General features: G+C 36.3%; 1 protein-coding gene and 1 non-coding gene across 20 annotated transcripts in view; one reads left to right on the forward strand and one right to left on the reverse strand.

Annotated features, from left to right (window-relative positions):
- Positions 1-18,649, forward strand: part of MLLT10 (MLLT10 histone lysine methyltransferase DOT1L cofactor) — a 249,150-nt gene that overhangs the window by 162,606 nt on the left and 67,895 nt on the right. For 14 of the 19 annotated variants that reach the window (XR_012330414.1, XR_004525403.2, XR_004525404.2 and 11 more), the window contains 4 exons: positions 1,298-1,550; positions 4,829-5,398; positions 10,777-10,821; positions 11,672-11,704. Coding sequence is in view for 16 of the 19 variants with exons in the window: in XM_073801642.1 (XP_073657743.1) it covers positions 1,298-1,550; positions 4,829-5,398; positions 10,777-10,821; positions 11,672-11,704 (901 nt within the window). In the remaining 3 variants the exon portion in view is untranslated. The remainder of the gene's footprint in view (positions 1-1,297; positions 1,551-4,828; positions 5,399-10,776; positions 10,822-11,671; positions 11,705-18,649) is intronic. The other 5 variants (XM_033852426.2, XM_033852432.2, XM_033852427.2 and 2 more) reach the window with 5 other exon arrangements.
- Positions 2,838-2,909, reverse strand: TRNAE-UUC (transfer RNA glutamic acid (anticodon UUC)). Its single transcript has one exon. It is a non-coding gene; the product is annotated as a tRNA-Glu (tRNA).

Below are 18,649 nucleotides of genomic sequence, written 5' to 3' on the forward strand. Positions count from 1 at the left end.
ATTTCAGTTTTGCATATTTTCAGATTTTTCTCTTGTGTTACATTGGAGATATCAGATAGAAGTATTAGAAAATTATTTATTTATTCAACAGAAATTTAGGGCTAGTTATAGTTCAGACACCAGTTTAACAATGGCAACAAAAATCCCTGACCCTTTGGACCATATAAATCTTTTTTTAAAAATTAATCAATTTATTTTTGGGTGTGTTGGGTCTTTGTTTCTGTGCGAGGGCTTTCTCTAGTTGCAGTGAGTGAGGGCTACTCTTCATTGTGGTGCATGGGCCTCTCACTGTCGCGGTCTCTCTTGTTGTGGAGCACAGGCTCTAGACACGCAGGCTCAGTAGTTGTGGCTCACGGGCCTAGTTGCTCCGCGGCATGTGGGATCTTCCCAGACCAGGGCTTGAACCCGTGTCCCCTGCATTCGCAGGCAGATTCTCAACCACTGCGCCACCAGGGAAGCCCCCATATAAATCTTTAATTTCAAAGCATGTTGATTAATTTACATCTGGCATCACACTTTAATAGTCATTTAATTTGTCATTATTTGCATGCACCTTATATTAAAATGATTATTAAAAACTGGAAACTGTTTAAGTTTGTCTTTATCTTGCTTTGTTTCCCTACCATAACTAATTATAGGGGGTGATTGTGAATCAATTTTATGGTATAATTGTACTTTTAATTTTTTTAGAAATCTTAACTGCAAAATGTAACTGTTTCCTCAACTTAATACTGGGAAGAAATCTTTTCTGTTTCAAGGTTTTAAATATTTCTCTTTTGAAAAGCAGCCTTCATCTGAATTTAAAAAATTCTTGCTCTGACCTATGCTAGATCTGTATAATATCAAGGATATAGTCCAGTAGTGAAATTGTAGTACCTTACTTCTCTCTAGTTGTTGCCTTTCAGTGATGAACACTAAAGCTGATTTTAATTTCATGTCTAAGAAGTAGATTGTTCTTGTTGAAAATTATGTTGCTTGAGAAACAAGTATCTTCTGTATTACTTACTGTGTGTCACTTAATAAAAACAACTAATATGTACTTTTACTAATCGCTGCAATTTGATGCTCAGTCATATTATAAATTATCTACATTTTTAAAAGAAATATTTGTACCAGACTCTAAATTGTTCTTACATGATTTTCTTAGAGTGACATGTTTTTATAACTGAAACTTTCATATGTTTATCTTTCAAGTCCAATAATTATTTATTATTAATGTGCCATCTTTTTTTCCCCCTGTAGCCAAATTGTAATCAGTTCTTTTTCCTTTTACTTCCTTTCTCAATCAAAATGTTAGACTTATACAAGCACTAGCAGCAACTCTATATCTGGATCATTGAAGCGCTTGGAAGATACTGCAGCACGATTTACAAATGCAAATTTCCAGGAAGTCTCTGCGCACACTACTAGTGCAAAAGATGTTTCAGAGGCTAGAGGGTCAGAGGGCAAAGGGAAGAAATCTTCAGCTCACAGCTCAGGTCAAAGGGGAAGAAAGCCTGGTGGAAGAAATCCAGGAACGACTGTATCAGCAGCTAGTCCTTTCCAGCAAGGTATTAATTATGATATTTTAGTTGAAATACTTGTTCTTGTGATGATCAATAGTAGTTAAGTTTTATAAAAGAATTTACCTTTTACTTATAACTATTGGATAATTAGAGATTATTTTATGATTAGTTGCTATAGTAAGATTACTTTAAAGACTAGTATTCCTTCTTCAAATGTTTCTGGGAACTTTGCTTTCTTTTTGTGTTATGACCTGTGCTGCTAAAGTTGAACTGTAATTTTTTTTAATGTTTAAATAGATGTGGAATAAAGTTTAAGTCTGAGGAGAAAAACAATAAAAGCTGGAGTTTTCCTTTCCTTTCTGCTCAACAGAAAAGTCATTCTAATTTATAAATTGTTATTATTTGTCTTTTCCCGTTGAACACTAAAACGGTTAAGGTATACATTTTCAATAAGTGAATAAGTACTCAGTAATTTTTAGGGGAGCTAAATAGTTCTCGGTAAATAATACTTGCTGATTATTAATGCATTTATTATAAAGCTTGAAGATGAAAGTAGAATTCTGCTCAGCCTACATATCTTTTGGTAATTATGGCTGCTGTATGTACAGGATGCCCAGCTAGTTTTGAGTTTTAGTTAAACAACAAATTATTTTTTTCAGTGTGTGTCCCATGCATTTATTTGGGACATACTTATACTGAAAAATAATTTGTTGTTTAACTGATATTCAGAATTAACTAGGCATTTTGTGTTTTATATGACAAGTCTGTTTTATGGAGAACAAAATAACTCAGCTAAACCTTAGAATACATTAGCCCAATGTTCTAGGTTTTTATTTTGAAATAAATATGTTGAGAAATGTAAGTGCTAAAACTGTTCGAGACAAATACATTTAGTAAAATAAAGGCCTCCTCTCCCTCGCCCCCACCCCAGCCCTTTGTCCCCTAGGAGTAAATGAGGGAAAAAGTTGTCCTTTTCTTTACCCTGTTAAAGCTTTTGCTGACAATAAAAATTATGCCCATAATCTACCAGGACATAATTTGAATATGTAGAGAGATGCTGTCTGCTGACCTCTTCATTAAAAAGTATATTCATATATTTTTAAACTAAGTTATTTTGTGCTTCAAGATTTTCAAGTCCTAGATTTTTTTTTTCTTTTTGCCTCATATAACAAAAAGACAAGTAGAAAAGAAATGAAATGCTAAATTTGCTGTTTTATGTTTAATAAATTTACTGTATATTATTTTTATGATACTTTGGAAAACAAATAGTAAAACTGTAGTTTTTGGTTTTTTTGTTTGTTTGTTTTTGCCACCTGGGTTTCGGGATCTTAGTTCCCTGACCAGGGATCAAACCTGGGCCACGGCAGTGAAAGTGCCAAGTCCTAACCACTGGACCACCAGGGAATTCCTGTAAAACAAAGTTTTAATGTAACTTCATTCACGTTTTGAATGTGATTAGCAGAATTCAGTCATCTCTTCTCTATAACTAAGACCTTATTTTGTACTTGTAAAATTGCATTGAGTTTTTAATGTTATCTTTGAAGTACTAATTCATTTAGAAAAGCGAGCTCTCATTTTCTTAAATTTCACAATATTGGAGAGTCTTTCCCTGCTTCTGTTAAGATATGGTAGAGAACGTGTTATGTTTTTATATCTGAAGTAATATCCTGAAAAGTTTTAAAAGTTGAAATTTAAAGGTAGGGCATTTAAGGTAATTTTTTTTTTTAAATTGCAGGTAGTATGTGAATTTTAGAAAATACACATTTAAAATATTGTGTATACTAAGTGTTTTAAAGTATTTGCTATGCTGTCGTGAGCTTTTAACACCAGCTGTAAAAACAAAAATGTGCAGAAAAAAAAACAGATGGTGACAGATCAGAATGGATAATAAAGAACTTCTTTATAGCTGTTAATTAAGTGGCAAATTGCAGTTATCCTTAAATGATTGATGTAATGTAAATGGCTTCTTAATATGTATATATTTTTTTTACACAGAAATGGCCTGAAAATGGTCACATCAGTACAAGTAATTTTGTAGATTAATAAGGCAGATATTCTCTTGAAGGAGTTAAATTTTAGAACTATTAATTTTTTTTAATGAGCCATTTTAGAAGAGCTTAAAATTTAAAAACCAAAACCTTGAGACTTTAGTTAAAAAAATTATTTCTTATGTGTAGGGAAAAAATATCTTTGTAAATATTTAGGCAGATTTATGTGTGATTACTTACGAATGTTCTCTACAGTAAAATTTAACACTTAGCTTGGAATTTCCTTTCCACTGCCAACAGAACACTTTATTTTGAGCTTTCGTTTCTTGAAGACATTAGGTAAAACATGACATAGTTTAGTTTTATGAAACACAATAGATGTTGGTCAAAACTGAGTCTAAACACTTGTTACTTCATTTGGCAAGCGTGGCGAGAGTGTTTGATGAAGTGGGATGGTGGATCGAATTTGTTTCAGCCCAGCCATTAGTTTTAACCTGGTAAATAAGAACCTTGAGGTTTTTATATCTCATAATGGCACGGTGGGCTTACTAATATTCTTTAAAGAGTGGGGAAAAAATAAGCAGTTGTGAGAGATTCATGAGAGGTGCCCCTCCTATGATTTTACTTTCATAAAAGCAATAGCAGAATATAAGTGGCTGGTTTCTTTTCTTTATGCATCTCCGTGGGAGGTGGACTGGGAGAATGTGAGTTATATAGATTAGGTTCCATATGATGATGATTATATCAGATCCGTGTTTTGGTGGGGTAGATATAACTGAAAGATAACATTCGCCAACATTATCTTGAAGTTAAAACTCAGAACTTACGACCTGAGCAACATCTTTTGGATCTTATTGTATGTTGGGAACATTTATAATCATACCTTCAATAATTGCAAGAAAGGAAGTTCCCAAAGCCATGCAGAGTTCAATCATAGTCATTTCAGAGTCTCCTTGAGACTTCGCTTTTCTTTGGTCCTTCCTCAAGCATACACAAGGCATTTGGGGGAGAGTAGAGGAATGCTGCCATGGTAAAAGGTAGGTTAAATACAGCACATCTTATATCTTGGTAATTGTACAAGTAATAGCATATAATTCAAGAGTTAATATTCAGTTTAATAACTATAAAAAGTATTTTTAAAACATAATTTTATAGATAAACTTGATTTCAGTAATAATCCTTAAAAAATCTAGCTTTGTTACATACTGATGTCCTAAGTTTTATAATTTTTTTCATCCTCTCTTTTTGATGATTGTGTCATTTCTACTGCTCATGGGAACTTTTGCATCCAATTTTTTCTTTTCCTACCCCATTTTTTTTTTTCCCCCACTACAGGCAGTTTTTCAGGAACTCCAGGCAGTGTAAAATCATCTTCGGGAAGTTCAGTACAGTCTCCCCAGGATTTCTTGAGCTTTACAGACTCAGATCTGCGTAATGACAGTTACACTCACTCCCAACAGTCATCATCAACCAAAGATGTACATAAAGGAGAGTCTGGAAGCCAGGAAGGGGGGGTAAATAGTTTTAGTTCCATAATTGGTCTCCCTTCAACCTCAGCTGTTATTCCGCAGCCTAAAAACTTTGAAAATTCACCTGGAGATTTGGGTAATTCCAGTCTTCCTACAGCAGGATATAAGCGGGCTCAAACTTCTGGCATAGAAGAAGAAACTGTAAAGGAAAAGAAAAGAAAAGGAAATAAACAAAGTAAGCATGGGCCTGGTAGACCCAAAGGAAACAAAAGTCAAGAGAATGTTTCTCATCTCTCAGTTTCTTCTGCTTCACCAACGTCATCTGTAGCGTCAGCTGCAGGAAGTGTAACCAGCTCTAGTCTCCAGAAATCCCCCACGCCGCTCAGGAATGGGAGTGTGCAGAGTCTTAGTGTGGGCTCCTCTCCACTTGGTTCAGGTAGGCTTGGCCCCTTGTTTTCTCCCTCCCTCCCTCTCTCCCTCCCTCCCTCTCACCCACCCACCCACCGCCACTGCCACTGCCACTGCCACCACCACCAAGCAAATTTATTTAATTTTATTTTTTTAAAATTTTATTTATTTTTGGCTGCATTGGGTCTGTTGCTGCGCACGGGCTTTCTCTAGTTTTGGCGAGCTGGGGCTACTCTTCGTTGCAGTGTGCAGGCTTCTCGTTGCAGTGGCTTCTCTTGTTGCGGAGCACGGGCTCTAGGCACGTGGGCTTCAACGGGGTTAGTTGCTCCACGGCATGTGGGATCTTCCTGGACCAGGGCTCGAGCCTGTGTCCCCTGCATTGGCAGGTGGATTCCTAACCACTGTACCACCAGGGAAGTCCCCACAAATTCATTTTAAACTATCATTATGATAATACTGTGAGTTGCTAAGTGACGTTTAATTATCTTAATGAAAAGTGTTACGATCTTAGGAGGACAGTTTGGTCTTTGGAAAAGACATTTGGCACTAATCCAGTTTTACTTAATATAGGCTAAATAGTTAAAAGATAAATTCTTAAAAGATTTTCCTAGCTGTTATTGATTTAGGGAAATTTTGTGTGTGGGAAATCATGTTTTTTACTGATTACTGATTACTTTGTGAGGGCAGTGTCTGTGGTACATCTGTGGCAGAAAAATATGAATTTGTATCCCTTTTACCTCACCAGTAGGTAGACAGAAATTTAGGGAGAAATTCCCATAAATATTATTTCACCAAAATAAATGACTTAAATTTAGACTTGTCAAGTTTTTTTTTTTTTTTTTTGTGGTACGCGGGCCTCTCACTGTTGTGGCCTCTCCCGTTGCGGAGCACAGGCTCCGGACGCGCAGGCTCAGCGGCCATGGCTCATGGGCCCAGCCGCTCCGCGGCATGTGGGATCTTCCCAAACCGGGGCACGAACCCGCGTCCCCTGCATCGGCAGGCAGACTCTCAACCACTGTGCCACCAGGGAAGCCCTAGGATTTTTTTTTTTTCTTAAACTTGAGTTTTAAAATCACTCTGAAGAGTGTATGTATCTTGTTAAAGCCATACTTAGGAAATAAGATTAGTTGTTGAAAACTATTTGAGGTAATATATTATTTAATCTTACACATTTTAATAAAAGTTTTATGACTAGATCAGAGCACTCTCTCACTGATAAGCTTAGTACTAAAAAGTCTATGCTTATCTAGAAGAAGCTGGCTAAATGCCATGAGTATTTAGGAATTACGCCTTCTTACCATAAGTTAAGAATTGCTAACTGCTGTTGAAACTTAGCATGTGCTGCACACTGTCTTAAGCACTTGACAAGCATCAAGTATTATCGCTCATTATATAGAAGAGGAAACAGACAGAATTCTCACAGCTCTAAGTGGTGGAGCTATGCATTTTCCTTGATTCCAGAGACACTTAATTATAAAATTCAAGGGATGTTTGCTGATGAGGGTGTAAAACCTTGCTAGTATACTGTCAGTCATGCTTTAAGCAATGGGATCAACAAGAGAGTTTGAGCCAATAATTTAACTTGCAACAATAGTACCTCCTACTAGTATCAAAATGTTAATTTTTCCTTTGGCCTAATTTTAGATTGAGAAAGCACTTAGTAATTGTAAGAGCAGAAAACTCGCTCCTGTATAAATAAGTCAGAAGGAGAAAATGTGTACCGTGTTATCAAGAATTGTTTTCCATGATGCCCTTTTAAAGATTCATGTGCAAGTAACAATGCAGGTGACCTTGTAAACACCTGTTAATTATAAGGTTAGACTGTAACAAGCACTATAATCCTAGCTCCAGGAGGTTAGGGGCTGTGTTTGTCATGTTCATTACTGTCTCCCCACTGCCAGCACAGTGCTTTGACCATAATAAATGCTAAACATTAAAAAACAAAAAAAAGAATGAATACTATTAGTAATCACTGAGAATGTTATCATGTGTTTGGTAGTATCCTGTGTGATTTTGTACTTGTCTTTCAAATGTTTTTGCCAGGTTGCAAGTGAAATTATTTATTGTAAAGCTTTTCACGTATCAATAGTATTACAGACCAGTTTTAGGATATATAATTAGTTGGAAAAGACCATGGACAAGATGAAATTTGAATTGTACTTTGGAGTAGGCAGAAAAAGAAGGCCAACATTATTATCAGAAAAGATAGTAAAGGTATATTTGAAGGGTAAACTTCATAGAAACAAGAAGCTTGTGTTTGTGGGATAGTTAGAAGTAATGTTGATTAAATAGAGCAGGATGAGTTTATGGAGAGTTGAATGCCAGGCTGAAGAAATCAGACTTTGAGGCTAGTGGTCTTTCTCCTAGAATTAGCATTCTGGACTTAATTCTGGCAACTTACTATTAAAAGAATTTTAGAGTAATCAGAATTCTCTCATGACATGTTCAAATTATAGTAGAGCATATGTAGCAAGATATTTATTCTAGGAGGCCTAGATCCAGTCAGAATAGAAACCCAGAAAACACCTCTAAACTTGTCTGATCAAGGGTTTGTATTGTAAGATTTTTATTAAATCACAGTACATCCTGATAAATGACCTACTGTTTTATACTGACTTGTACAAAATGTTTTAAATGGCTACTAAAGGTTGTAAGTTTTGGCTTACAAATTATATTAAACTTTTGATTGAATTCTTTCCTACGTATGTTCTTTTGAGCTCTTAATAGGTACCTGGTCTTTTGAAACATTGAAAATTAAGATGTTGAAAACATTGAATATTTTGGAAGAGTTGACGTGCTGTATTTGTCCTTTTCTGTTTTCCTTTTATTTATTTATTTATTTGTTTGTTTGTTTTTGGCTGCGTTGGGTCTTCGTTGCTATGCACGGCCTTTCTCTAGTTGCTGCAAGCGGGGGCTACTCTTCGTTGTGGTGTGCAGGCTCTAGGTGCACGGGCTTCTGTAGTTGTGGCTCTCTGTCTCTAGAGCGTAGACGCAGTAGTCGTGGCGCATGGGCTTAGTTGCTCCACGGCATGTGGGATCTTCCTGTACCAGGGCTCAAACCCGTGTCCCCTGCATTGGCGGGCGGATTCTTAACCACTGCACCACCAGGGAAGTCCTTGTTTTCCTTTTTATCTCAACCACATTAGGAGAGTTTATGATTTAGTAAAGTGAAGGTTAGCATTTTTCCTTCACAAAAATCATCATCTTATTTTCTCTGAGAAAAGTTTGGTATTCGTTAAATGATGGTGGTTTAACATTAATTTCTTTTCTTTGGGCACGCTCTGTCCTTTCAAAGTATAGGGTTCCCTGTTTTTTGTTTTTTAAACTCAGTCTCTAATTCTTTAATAGAATGCCTCTATACCTTTCTCAGTTAAGATACCTGAAATCTATTTCAGTGATAGAATTCTTTAGTGGTGATACATGCTATAAAAGGAGATTCTGGAAAGGCAGTCCTTTGGTTGTGAGACTATGTACTTAATCTTAAATTGTTCCTGATTTCACAAAGACAAGTTATTACTATGAGTAGATCGCCTCAATAGAAGTTTCTTCTGGCTTCTCCTGAAATATGAAGGTTATGAAAGTTTAACTTGAGCCTGTGTAACTATGAAAGGGAACTTGTTAAATGTATCCCTGTTTATGTCATATCTACTTCTGTTGGTAAAGTGAAACTGAGGAGTCTTTTTTTGATAAAATATTTTAATTAGAAATAGACTGATTCTGTAAACAGGTAAGGGAATCATATAGCTAAAATATTAATCTAATAAACTCATGAGAGTAGAGTTACTAACACAGTATTGTAGATGAAGGATTAGTTACAGTTAGTGAACATAATTCACATCTAAATGACTCAGGTTCATGATTTTATATACATTGATTATATTGGGTTATAAATGAAAATCATAAAGGATATTGGATGCTGCTAAGACCAGGATATACCTTGGAATTTGCTTTCTTAGAAAATCCCCTGATTTTGTTTTGGCTTTTGATGATCTGAAAATTTGCTGGCCCTATGTCATGGCTGTCTTTCTATAAAAGTACTAGATCAAAGGCCAGAATAGCCATATTCCAGTTTTTTGTCCCCACTGAGAAAATCCTTCTGCATGAGTGTCCTTTGATTATTTTTTAGGACCATTCCAAACAACTACCATTTCTCTATAATGTAACATGTCTATCTCTTTAATAACCTTTTAAAATCTCACTTGTATTGCATTTGTTACTGAAGCATTAAGGTGGCAAATTCTCCCACCATGACTCATTTTCGAGGGTCATCTGGAAAGGACTTACACTAAACTGGCCTAAGTGTTTGATTTTTTAACAGTATCTAATGTCAAGTTCTTTTAACATTACAGTGATTGCAAGTGAGTGCTGGCTTCCTCTACCTTGCTTTGTCTTTCTTCTTAATCTCAAGTTATTCAGAGTGGGCCAATGATTAGACTTGAGTTCTGAGGTAGATGTGTGAGTGATGGTTGCCTGGAAGGCTCTGCTGTGCACATGGTTCCTAGAAGTCATGTTTTTGGTTAAGTAATAGCCAGAGAATTCCTGCGGCTTCCTGCGGCGGCTTGCGGGATCTTAGTTCCCCAGCCAGGGATCGAACCCTTGCCTCCTGCAGTGGAAGTGCAGAATCTTAACCACTGGGCCGCCTGGGAGTTCCCAGGCCAGGAATTTTGAGTCAAAGCCTTAGCACTGGTTTTATCGATTACTTTTCCTTTGGAGTGTCATATGGAAATTTATTTCCCATTTCTGAGCAGATTTTGCTTTTAGCAGTGTTTTGTTGCTTCATGTCACCCTCTGCTCGTTCTCCTCATTTGGGTGGAGTAAAAGAATAAGAGTAATGGCTTTTCATTCATTATCATCATCAAAAATGAAAGGTAGAAGAAAGTAAGCAGACTGTAGTTTAATGAGTTTTTTATTGTTATGTAAGTCATAATGGATTTCTGCTCAGATATAAACTAAATAATTTTCATACTTAAATCGTAATTGCTAATTGAACATAGCATTCAAATGTGTTTGATACACTGTTCTCATCTAATGAATTACATAAAGCACATTAGTTTATCTCATTGCCTAACTCTACTTCCTCATAGAAGTGAATCCATTTATTCTTAAATGCTTGTTATACAGATTCATTTGTAAGCCCTTCTGTCTTTTCCTCATTCGTTGCACACATATACATGCACACACATTTCTACACTGTCCTGTTAAGATTTGTGAGAATGCCATCATGTTTGGTCCTCCTACCCCTTATGTCCCAATTACTGGCTCATAATTTCTGTTCTTGCATTTCTGTTTGCCCTGCTCAGCTAGACTTTTAGGTGAATGTTTTCCTGTTTTTCTGGCCTGTTTCTTTTCTGCCCTTAACTCACTGGCAACTTCTTTGCTGATTTCCTTTCTCCTCCCTCCCAACAGAAATTTCCATGCAGTATCGGCATGATGGAGCTTGTCCAACAACTAGTAAGTTGTATAACTGGGTTGGTAACCCAGACTTTTTGACTCCTACTCTAGTGCTTTTTCTAGTATATTATGCCACTTCTGAACCTTTAAATTTTAATTTTCTCAGATGCAGTTGGTTCTTAATTGAATAGATTTCTTTCTCCTACAAAGGTAGCTTAACTTGCTGCTTTGTCCTGTGTTCAGGATCCATATTAGAGTCAAATTGTGACCAAATTTTGTTGATTGCTGACCTTTTAATATGGTGCTTCCATTGTAGAATTGTGACTTCTGTTCCCCAATGAAGTAATATTTCCAATTTTTTTGTTTTTCACTAATCTTAATGTTAATATTTGTATATTGTCTTTAGATATCTTTTTTTGCTTAGGCCTCTGCATATCTTGAGCCTATTATACTAAAGTCTAGGAATTGAGAATGTTTGATCAGGTTAGATGATAAAATGAGGTTTTTCGTTATAATAAATACTATTAAGTGTGACCAAAGGTGGATTTACCTGTATAGAATTGCATCTTATAGATACTGACTTTCAGCCAGAAAGACATTACATAGTTAGACTACTAAATGTCTTTTTAAAAGTAGCTTTATTTATTACTAAGGAGATTTGTCATCATTATGACAGTATATCTGACATGTTATTTAAATTTAGTAGGTACTATATTGGCAAGTGAAATGCAGTATCTAGAAATTTATACCATGTGAAGACTGAGCCAAGCTTGTAGTTTTAATGATTTAAGCAATGATCCAAGGTAGATTTACTGAGATTTTATTATACTGATGCAGCCTATGCCTATGTATTTCTTTTGTGTGTTTGAGAATGATCTTAACCTGAAGTCCTTTTTTCCTTACTTAAAAGCTTTCTCAGAGTTGCTGAATGCAATACACAATGGTAAGTTTTATTAGAATCTTCTCTGGTGGTTCATTTATTACAAAGGTTGCCTTTTGTAGAGATTCCCAATTGAAAGCTTGCATGTTCCATTGATGAAGTGAAACCTAGCTCTGAATCAATTGTTCAGCACCTTAGTGAAAACTTTTTGTGGATTGCCTACAGGAGGATTATAGGTCAACTTAGTTCATCAGTTTGCCTTCTGTTGTCTCTTTGTAAGGCAAAATGGTGATAGTGTTGTTCTACCTTTATGAAAGTCATTTTTCTATTTTTGCAGATAGTTTTTTCTAGTTCTTATGAGCTCTGGCTTGCCAGTGCAGTTGGTGATTGGTACCTACATCAGGAATTTGCTGCTTCTTCCACAACTGGGAATGTGAATTTTATTTTTAGGATTAAAATAATAATAATAGTTTTATTATTCTATTTCTCTATTCCATTTAGTGAATAAACATAAGATAACCTTCTACATTATGTCTAATTTGAGGCCAGGTTTTTACAGGGACTTGCATCTTTTGCAGGATTGGGTTCTGAAATCAGAATATAAGGCAAATGCTATCATTTTTTTTAACTTTTAAGATATAATTATAATGGAGTTTATTTTTGCAAAAGTGGTAGGGAGTTTCTGCAGTTCCAAGAACCTTCCTTAATTATTTGCTGTTTAAAGAAAATTCTTGAATCTAGTATCATCTTTGTTGATTATCTTTTTTAGTCATTAGCTGACATACCTCTTATTTGTTCAAGACTGTTTAAATGATTCCAAGCAGTTTTCCCAACACATTTTCATTAACTTTCTGAAATTTTGCATATTTTGCTAATGTAATTTAATTTGCACGTCGTTTTGCATTGCATTTGGATTAAATTGTCAGGTGTTTACAAATCTATAGCCAGCAAGAGACTAATGGCACGATGAACAGGCATAGACACTGTGTTGATTTGAGGGCTAGTGTGGTTGGGATGGGAAACCCATAATGAGCATTTTATTAATGGGTACATTTTTAAAATAACTCTTGCTTCCCTGTGTAACCTGGAACTGCAGACTCTTAGAATAAATATTCCAGATAAAAAGGAACTCTTGAATATTGGGTATCTAGAGGAAAGGGATTAGAAGCATTCTTAAGAATAAACCAAATATGTTACCATTCTTTGATAGGAAAGTATAAAACATCATTTTCAGTTTGCATAGGTAAATTTAGACTTGCTCTTTAATTTTGGAATATTAGAATTTGGAGGCATGCTGAAAGTTTGAAAAGAGTATATTTGGGGTAAAAAAGGAAGTAGATACTGTTGGGAGCCACCTAAATCCTTTGTCGTTATTAACTGACATAGTACTGGGTTGTATTAATTTAACAGGCAAATTGTCATGTTTCTTTGCATTGGTGAATGAAGTTAATGTCATGAGATTAATATAATGAACACAGGTTTTCTTTAAAATCTTGGGTTATTTTGTAACTGGAAATTTGACCCCCATCACCCATTCCATCCCATCCATTGATGGACATTTAGGTTGTTTCCGTGTCTTGGCTATTGTAAATAGTGCTGTAGCGAACATGGGGGTACATAGATCTTTTTGAATTAGTGCTTTTGTCTTCTTCAAATAAATACCCAGAAGTGGATCCATATGGTAGGACATTTTTGTTTTTTAAAGGAACCTCCAAACAGTTTCCCAGTAGTGGCTGCACCAATTTACATTCTCACCAACAAGGGTTCCCTTTTCTCCACATTCTCACCAATACTTATTTCTTGTATTTTTGATAATAGCCATTCTAACAGATGTGAGGCGATATCTCGTGACTCTCATTTGCATTTCCCTGATGATTAGCGATGTTAAGCATCTTTTCATATGTCTGTTGGCCATCTGTGTGTCTTCTTTGAAAAAATGTCTCTTCAGATCCTCTGCTCAGTTTTTAATCGGATTTTGTTTCCCTCTTGAATTATAGGAGTTCTTTATATATTTTGGATATCAACCCCTTATCAGATACAATTGACCCTTCAACAGTTGAAACAACTAGGGGTTGGGGTGCTGACCCCTGAGCAGTTGAAAATCAAGTACTGCTATCTCTGCCTCAGAAACAAAGGAAATGACAAATGACTCACCCAAAGCAGGAAGCAGAAACAGTTTAGATAGAATCAAAACTTAAACCCTGGTTCATTTGATTCCACGTATTATGATTTAGAAGCACACACAAACTTTCCCCCACACTTAAAGATTTGTAAAATGAAAATACAGGTACTATGTTTTTTGTGTTTTTTTTTTGCGGTATGCGGGCCTCTCACTGTTGTGGCCTCTCCCGTTGCGGAGCACAGGCTCTGGACACGCAGGCTCAGCGGCCATGGCTCACGGGCCCAGCCGCTCCGCGGCATGTGGGATCCTCCTGGACCGGGGCGCGAACCCGTATCCCCTGCATCGGCAGGCGGACTCTCAACCACTGCGCCACCAGGGAAGCCCCAGGTACTATGTTTATTGAAAAAAAACAAAACATTAAGTGTACTTGCACAGTTCAAACCCATATTCAGGGGTCAGCTGTGTATGATTTGCAGATATTTTCTCCCTTTTGGTAGGTTGCCTTTTCATTTTGTTGATGGTTTCCTTGGCTTTGTGGTAGCTTTTTGCCACTTGTTTATTTTTGATGTATTACCACTTGTTTATTTTTGTTTTTGGTATCAAGTCCAAAAAATCATCACCAAGAGCAATGTCAAGGAGCTGACTGCCTATGTTTTCTTATAGGAGTTTTATGGTTTCAGGTCTTACATTCAAGTCTTTAATCCATTTTGTCTCTTTTGCCACAAATTGACCGTATACGCTTGGGTGTATTTCTGGGCTCCCTGTTCTGTTCCGTTGATCTATGTGTCTGCTTTTATGCCAGTACCATACTGTTCTGACTAGTGTAGCTTTGTAATATAGTTGAAATCAGGGAGCATGATGCCTCCAGGTTTGTTGTTTCTCACAATTGCTTTGTCTATTTGGGGCCTTTTGTGGTTCCATACAAATTTTGGGATTGTTTTTTCTATTTCTCGGAAAAGTGCCATTGGAATCTTCATATGGATTACACTGAATCTATGGCTTCCTTTGGGTAGTGTGGACATTTTAACAATATTAATTCTTCCATCCCATGACTACAGAATATCTTTCCATTGTTTGTGCCTTCAATTTCTTTCATTAATGTCATTTAGTTTTCAGTGTAGAGATCTTTCACCTCCTTGGTTAAATTAATTCCTATGTATTATTCTTTATGATGCAGTTGTTAGTGGGATTGTTTTATTAATTTCTCTTTCTGATAGTTTGTTATTAGTGTATAGAAATGCAACTGATTTTGTATATTGATTTTATATTCTGCAACTTTACTGAATTTGTTTATTTGTTTAACGTTTTCTTTTGTGGAGTCTGTAGGGTTTTCTATATATAGTATCATGTCATCTGCAAATAGTGACGGTTTTACGTCTTCGCTTCCAATTCGATGTCTTTTATTTTGTTTTCTTGCCTAATTGCTCTGGACTTATATTTTTAATTACAAAGACAAGTGTAGAATTGGCACCTAGTGAAGTAATATTTAGCCTGTGGAGGATTGAAGGAGAGTTGCTTGGACTTAGTTGGAAAAATCCATATGTTTGTGTTTTCTCCTTTTTCAAATGTATTCCATTTTTTTGGTTTTAATTGTGGTAAAATACACATAATATAAAATTTGTCATTTTAACCATTTTTAAGTGTACAGTTAAGTAGTGTTTAATATATTCACATTGTTGTACACCCAATCTCCAGAATTTTTTAATTTTACAAAAACTGAAACTATAGTCATTAAACAACAGCTCCCCATTTCCCCTTCCCCCCAGCCCCTGACAACCAGCATTTTACTTTGTTTGTATGAATTCAACTACTCTAGATACCTCATGTGAGTTAGAATCATGTAGTATTTGTCTTTTTGTGACTGACTTACTTCACTTAGCATAATGTCCTCAAGGTGCATCCATGTTATAGGATGTGTCAGAATTTCCTTCCTTTTTAAGTCTGAATAATACTAATACTGCATTGTATTATATACCACATCTTACCATTTATCTGTTAAGGGACACTTGGGTTGCATTCACCTTTTGGCTGTTGTAAATAAGCTGCTTTGAACATGGATGTTCAGATATCTTTTCGAATCTCCATTTTACCCAGAAGTGCAATTGCTGGATCATATGGTAGTTATATTTAAAAATTTTTTTAATTGAGGTATAGTTGATTTACAATATTATATTAGTTTCAGGTGTACAACATAGTGATTCAAAATGTTTATAGATTATACTCCATTTAAAGTTATTATACATTATTGGCTATTATACATCCCTGTGCTGTACAGTAGATCTTTGTCGCATATTTATTTTATACAGTTATATATATATACATACATATATATATATATATATATATATATTTTTTTTTTTTTTTTTTTGTGGTACGCGGGCCTCTCACTGTTGTGGCCTCTCCCGTTGCGGAGCACAGGCTACGGATGCGCAGGCTCAGCGGCCGTGGCTCACAGGCCCAGCTGCTCCGTGGCACGTGGGATCTTTTCCGGACCAGGGCACGAACCCGTGTCCCCTGCATCGGCAGGCGGACTCTCAACCACTGTGCCACCAGGGAAGCCCAATATACACTTATATTTTTAATTTTCAAAATCTGTTTCCAAAGTGACTGCACCATTTTAAAAATTCCCACCAACAGTGTACAAGGATTCCAATTTTTCAATATCCTTGCCAGGTGACTGCACCATTTTAAAAATTCCCACCAACAGTGTACAAGGATTCCAATTTTTCAATATCCTTGCCAACACTTAATTGTTTTTGCTTTTTTTTTTTTTTGATAGTAACCATCCTAATGGGTGTGAGGTGTCAAATGTTAGCTTAAAATTTTTTTTCTTCTTCATTATATTGAGTATCAAGCAATAAAAACTGTGAGACTTGTCTCTGGGGGGAGGAAAGAAAAAGAAGAATTTACATTCCATTTTATTCTTCTGTATTTGTTTTTTATGGTTGCTCTAACAACTTATCACAAACTTAAAGCAGAACAAATTTATTACAGTTCTGTAGAAGTCTGACATGGACCTCACTGGGTTAAAATTAAGGTGTTGGCAGGCTTTGAACCTTTTCAAAATTTCTAGAGGAGGATCTCTTTCCTTATATTTTCCAGTTTTGGGAGGCTGCCTGCTCTCCTTGCCTTGTGGCCCCCATCCTCCATCTTCAGAGCCATCAATTATGGGGAAGTCCCTCTAATGCTTCAGTCCGTCTGGTTCTCAGATACACTTTATGAGAACTCTTATGATTAGGTTGGGCCCACCCAGACAATTCAGGATAAGCTCTGCATCTCTGGGTCCTTAACTTAGATAAATTTGTGTAGTCCCTTTTGCTATTTAAGGTAACGTATTCACGGGTTCTGGACATTAAGGCATGGACACCTTGGGGACAGGTGGGGGGGCATTATTCTGTATACCATGTCTGCTCACAATTATTCTAACTGCCATACTTTAAGAAGATGTTACTAAAATCATTTCCAGGGTTAGGATTTATTAGTACATGTATTTTTTGAATAGTTTTGGTTTTAGCACCTTTTTTGTTAGCTTTTTTCCGATAAATTACTAGTGACCAGTTCTGGTTGCCAATTCCCGGAGACAGGTTTTTATCTTACTTGATTTCATTTCAGAGAAATTGTTGGCCATTCTCTTTTTTTTTTTTTGTGGTACGCGGGCCTCTCACTGTTGTGGCCTCTCCCTTTGCGGAGCACAGGCTCTGGATGCGCAGGCTCAGCGGCCATGGCTCCCGGGCCCAGCCGCTCCACGGCATGTGGGATCTTCCCAGACCGGGGCACGAACCCGCGTTCCCTGCATCGGCAGGTGGACTCTCAACCACTGTGCCACCAGGGAAGCCCGGCCATTCTCTTTTGAAGCTTTCTGTATTCCATTATAGCATTCTCCTCTATCTTTTTTATAAATTATAAAATACTTCAAATTTATAGAAAAGTACAGAGATTATGAATTTATTAGAAATATAACACCTGTTAATATTTTGCCATATTTTCATACATCCTTTTTCAGCTTTTATTCTGAAATGTTTGATACATTGAAAGCAATATGTATAAGTTATGTGGCCACACTAATAAAATGAGCACTCAGGAATCTACCACCAATTTAAGAAATAGAATGTTACCAGCACTGTTGAATATAGTGCATGCTTTTCACCATTGCATTCCCCAAGGTTAATGACTATCCTGAATTTTGTTTATCATTCCTTTGATTTAATTAATTGTTTTGCATGTACGTATAAAATTACACCCCTTATTTCTTTTTCTTTTTTCATACTTCTCTCATCCTTTTTCAGAGTAAATGGTTCTTGTTCTACTTCTCCAGTATCTTATCTTTTCCCCCCAAAATTTTTAATGAAGTAAAATTTATGTAATATAAAAGTTACAGTTTTAACCATTTAAAAGTATATAATTCAAAGGTTTTTGGTACACAGTTGGCCCTTGAATAACTCAGGGGTTAGGGGCCCTGACGCTCCTCACATGTAGAAAAATTTGGATAAAATTTATAGTTGGCTCTTTGTATACAGCTTCCATCCCTATTGTCAGTTTTGCATCCATGGATTCAACCAACCGAGGATCATGTAGTAATGCAGTACTTACTGTTGAAAAAAATTCACATGTAAGTGGACCCATGCAGTTCAAATCCATATTGGTAAATGGTCAACTGTATTCATAATGTGGTGCAACTGTAACCACTATCTAATGCCAGAACATTTTTTAAAAATTTTATTTTATTCATTTATTTAATTTTTGGCTGCATTGGGTCATCACTGCTGCACGGGGGTTTTCTCTAGTTGCTGAGAGCGGGGCTACTCTTTGTTGCAGTGTGTGGGCTTCTCTTGTTGTGGAGCACGGGCTCTAGGCGCATGGGCTTCAGTAGTTGTGGCACACGGGCT

Source organism: Tursiops truncatus, chromosome 2, assembly GCF_011762595.2.
Source record: "Tursiops truncatus isolate mTurTru1 chromosome 2, mTurTru1.mat.Y, whole genome shotgun sequence".
Taxonomy (NCBI): domain Eukaryota; kingdom Metazoa; phylum Chordata; class Mammalia; order Artiodactyla; family Delphinidae; genus Tursiops; species Tursiops truncatus.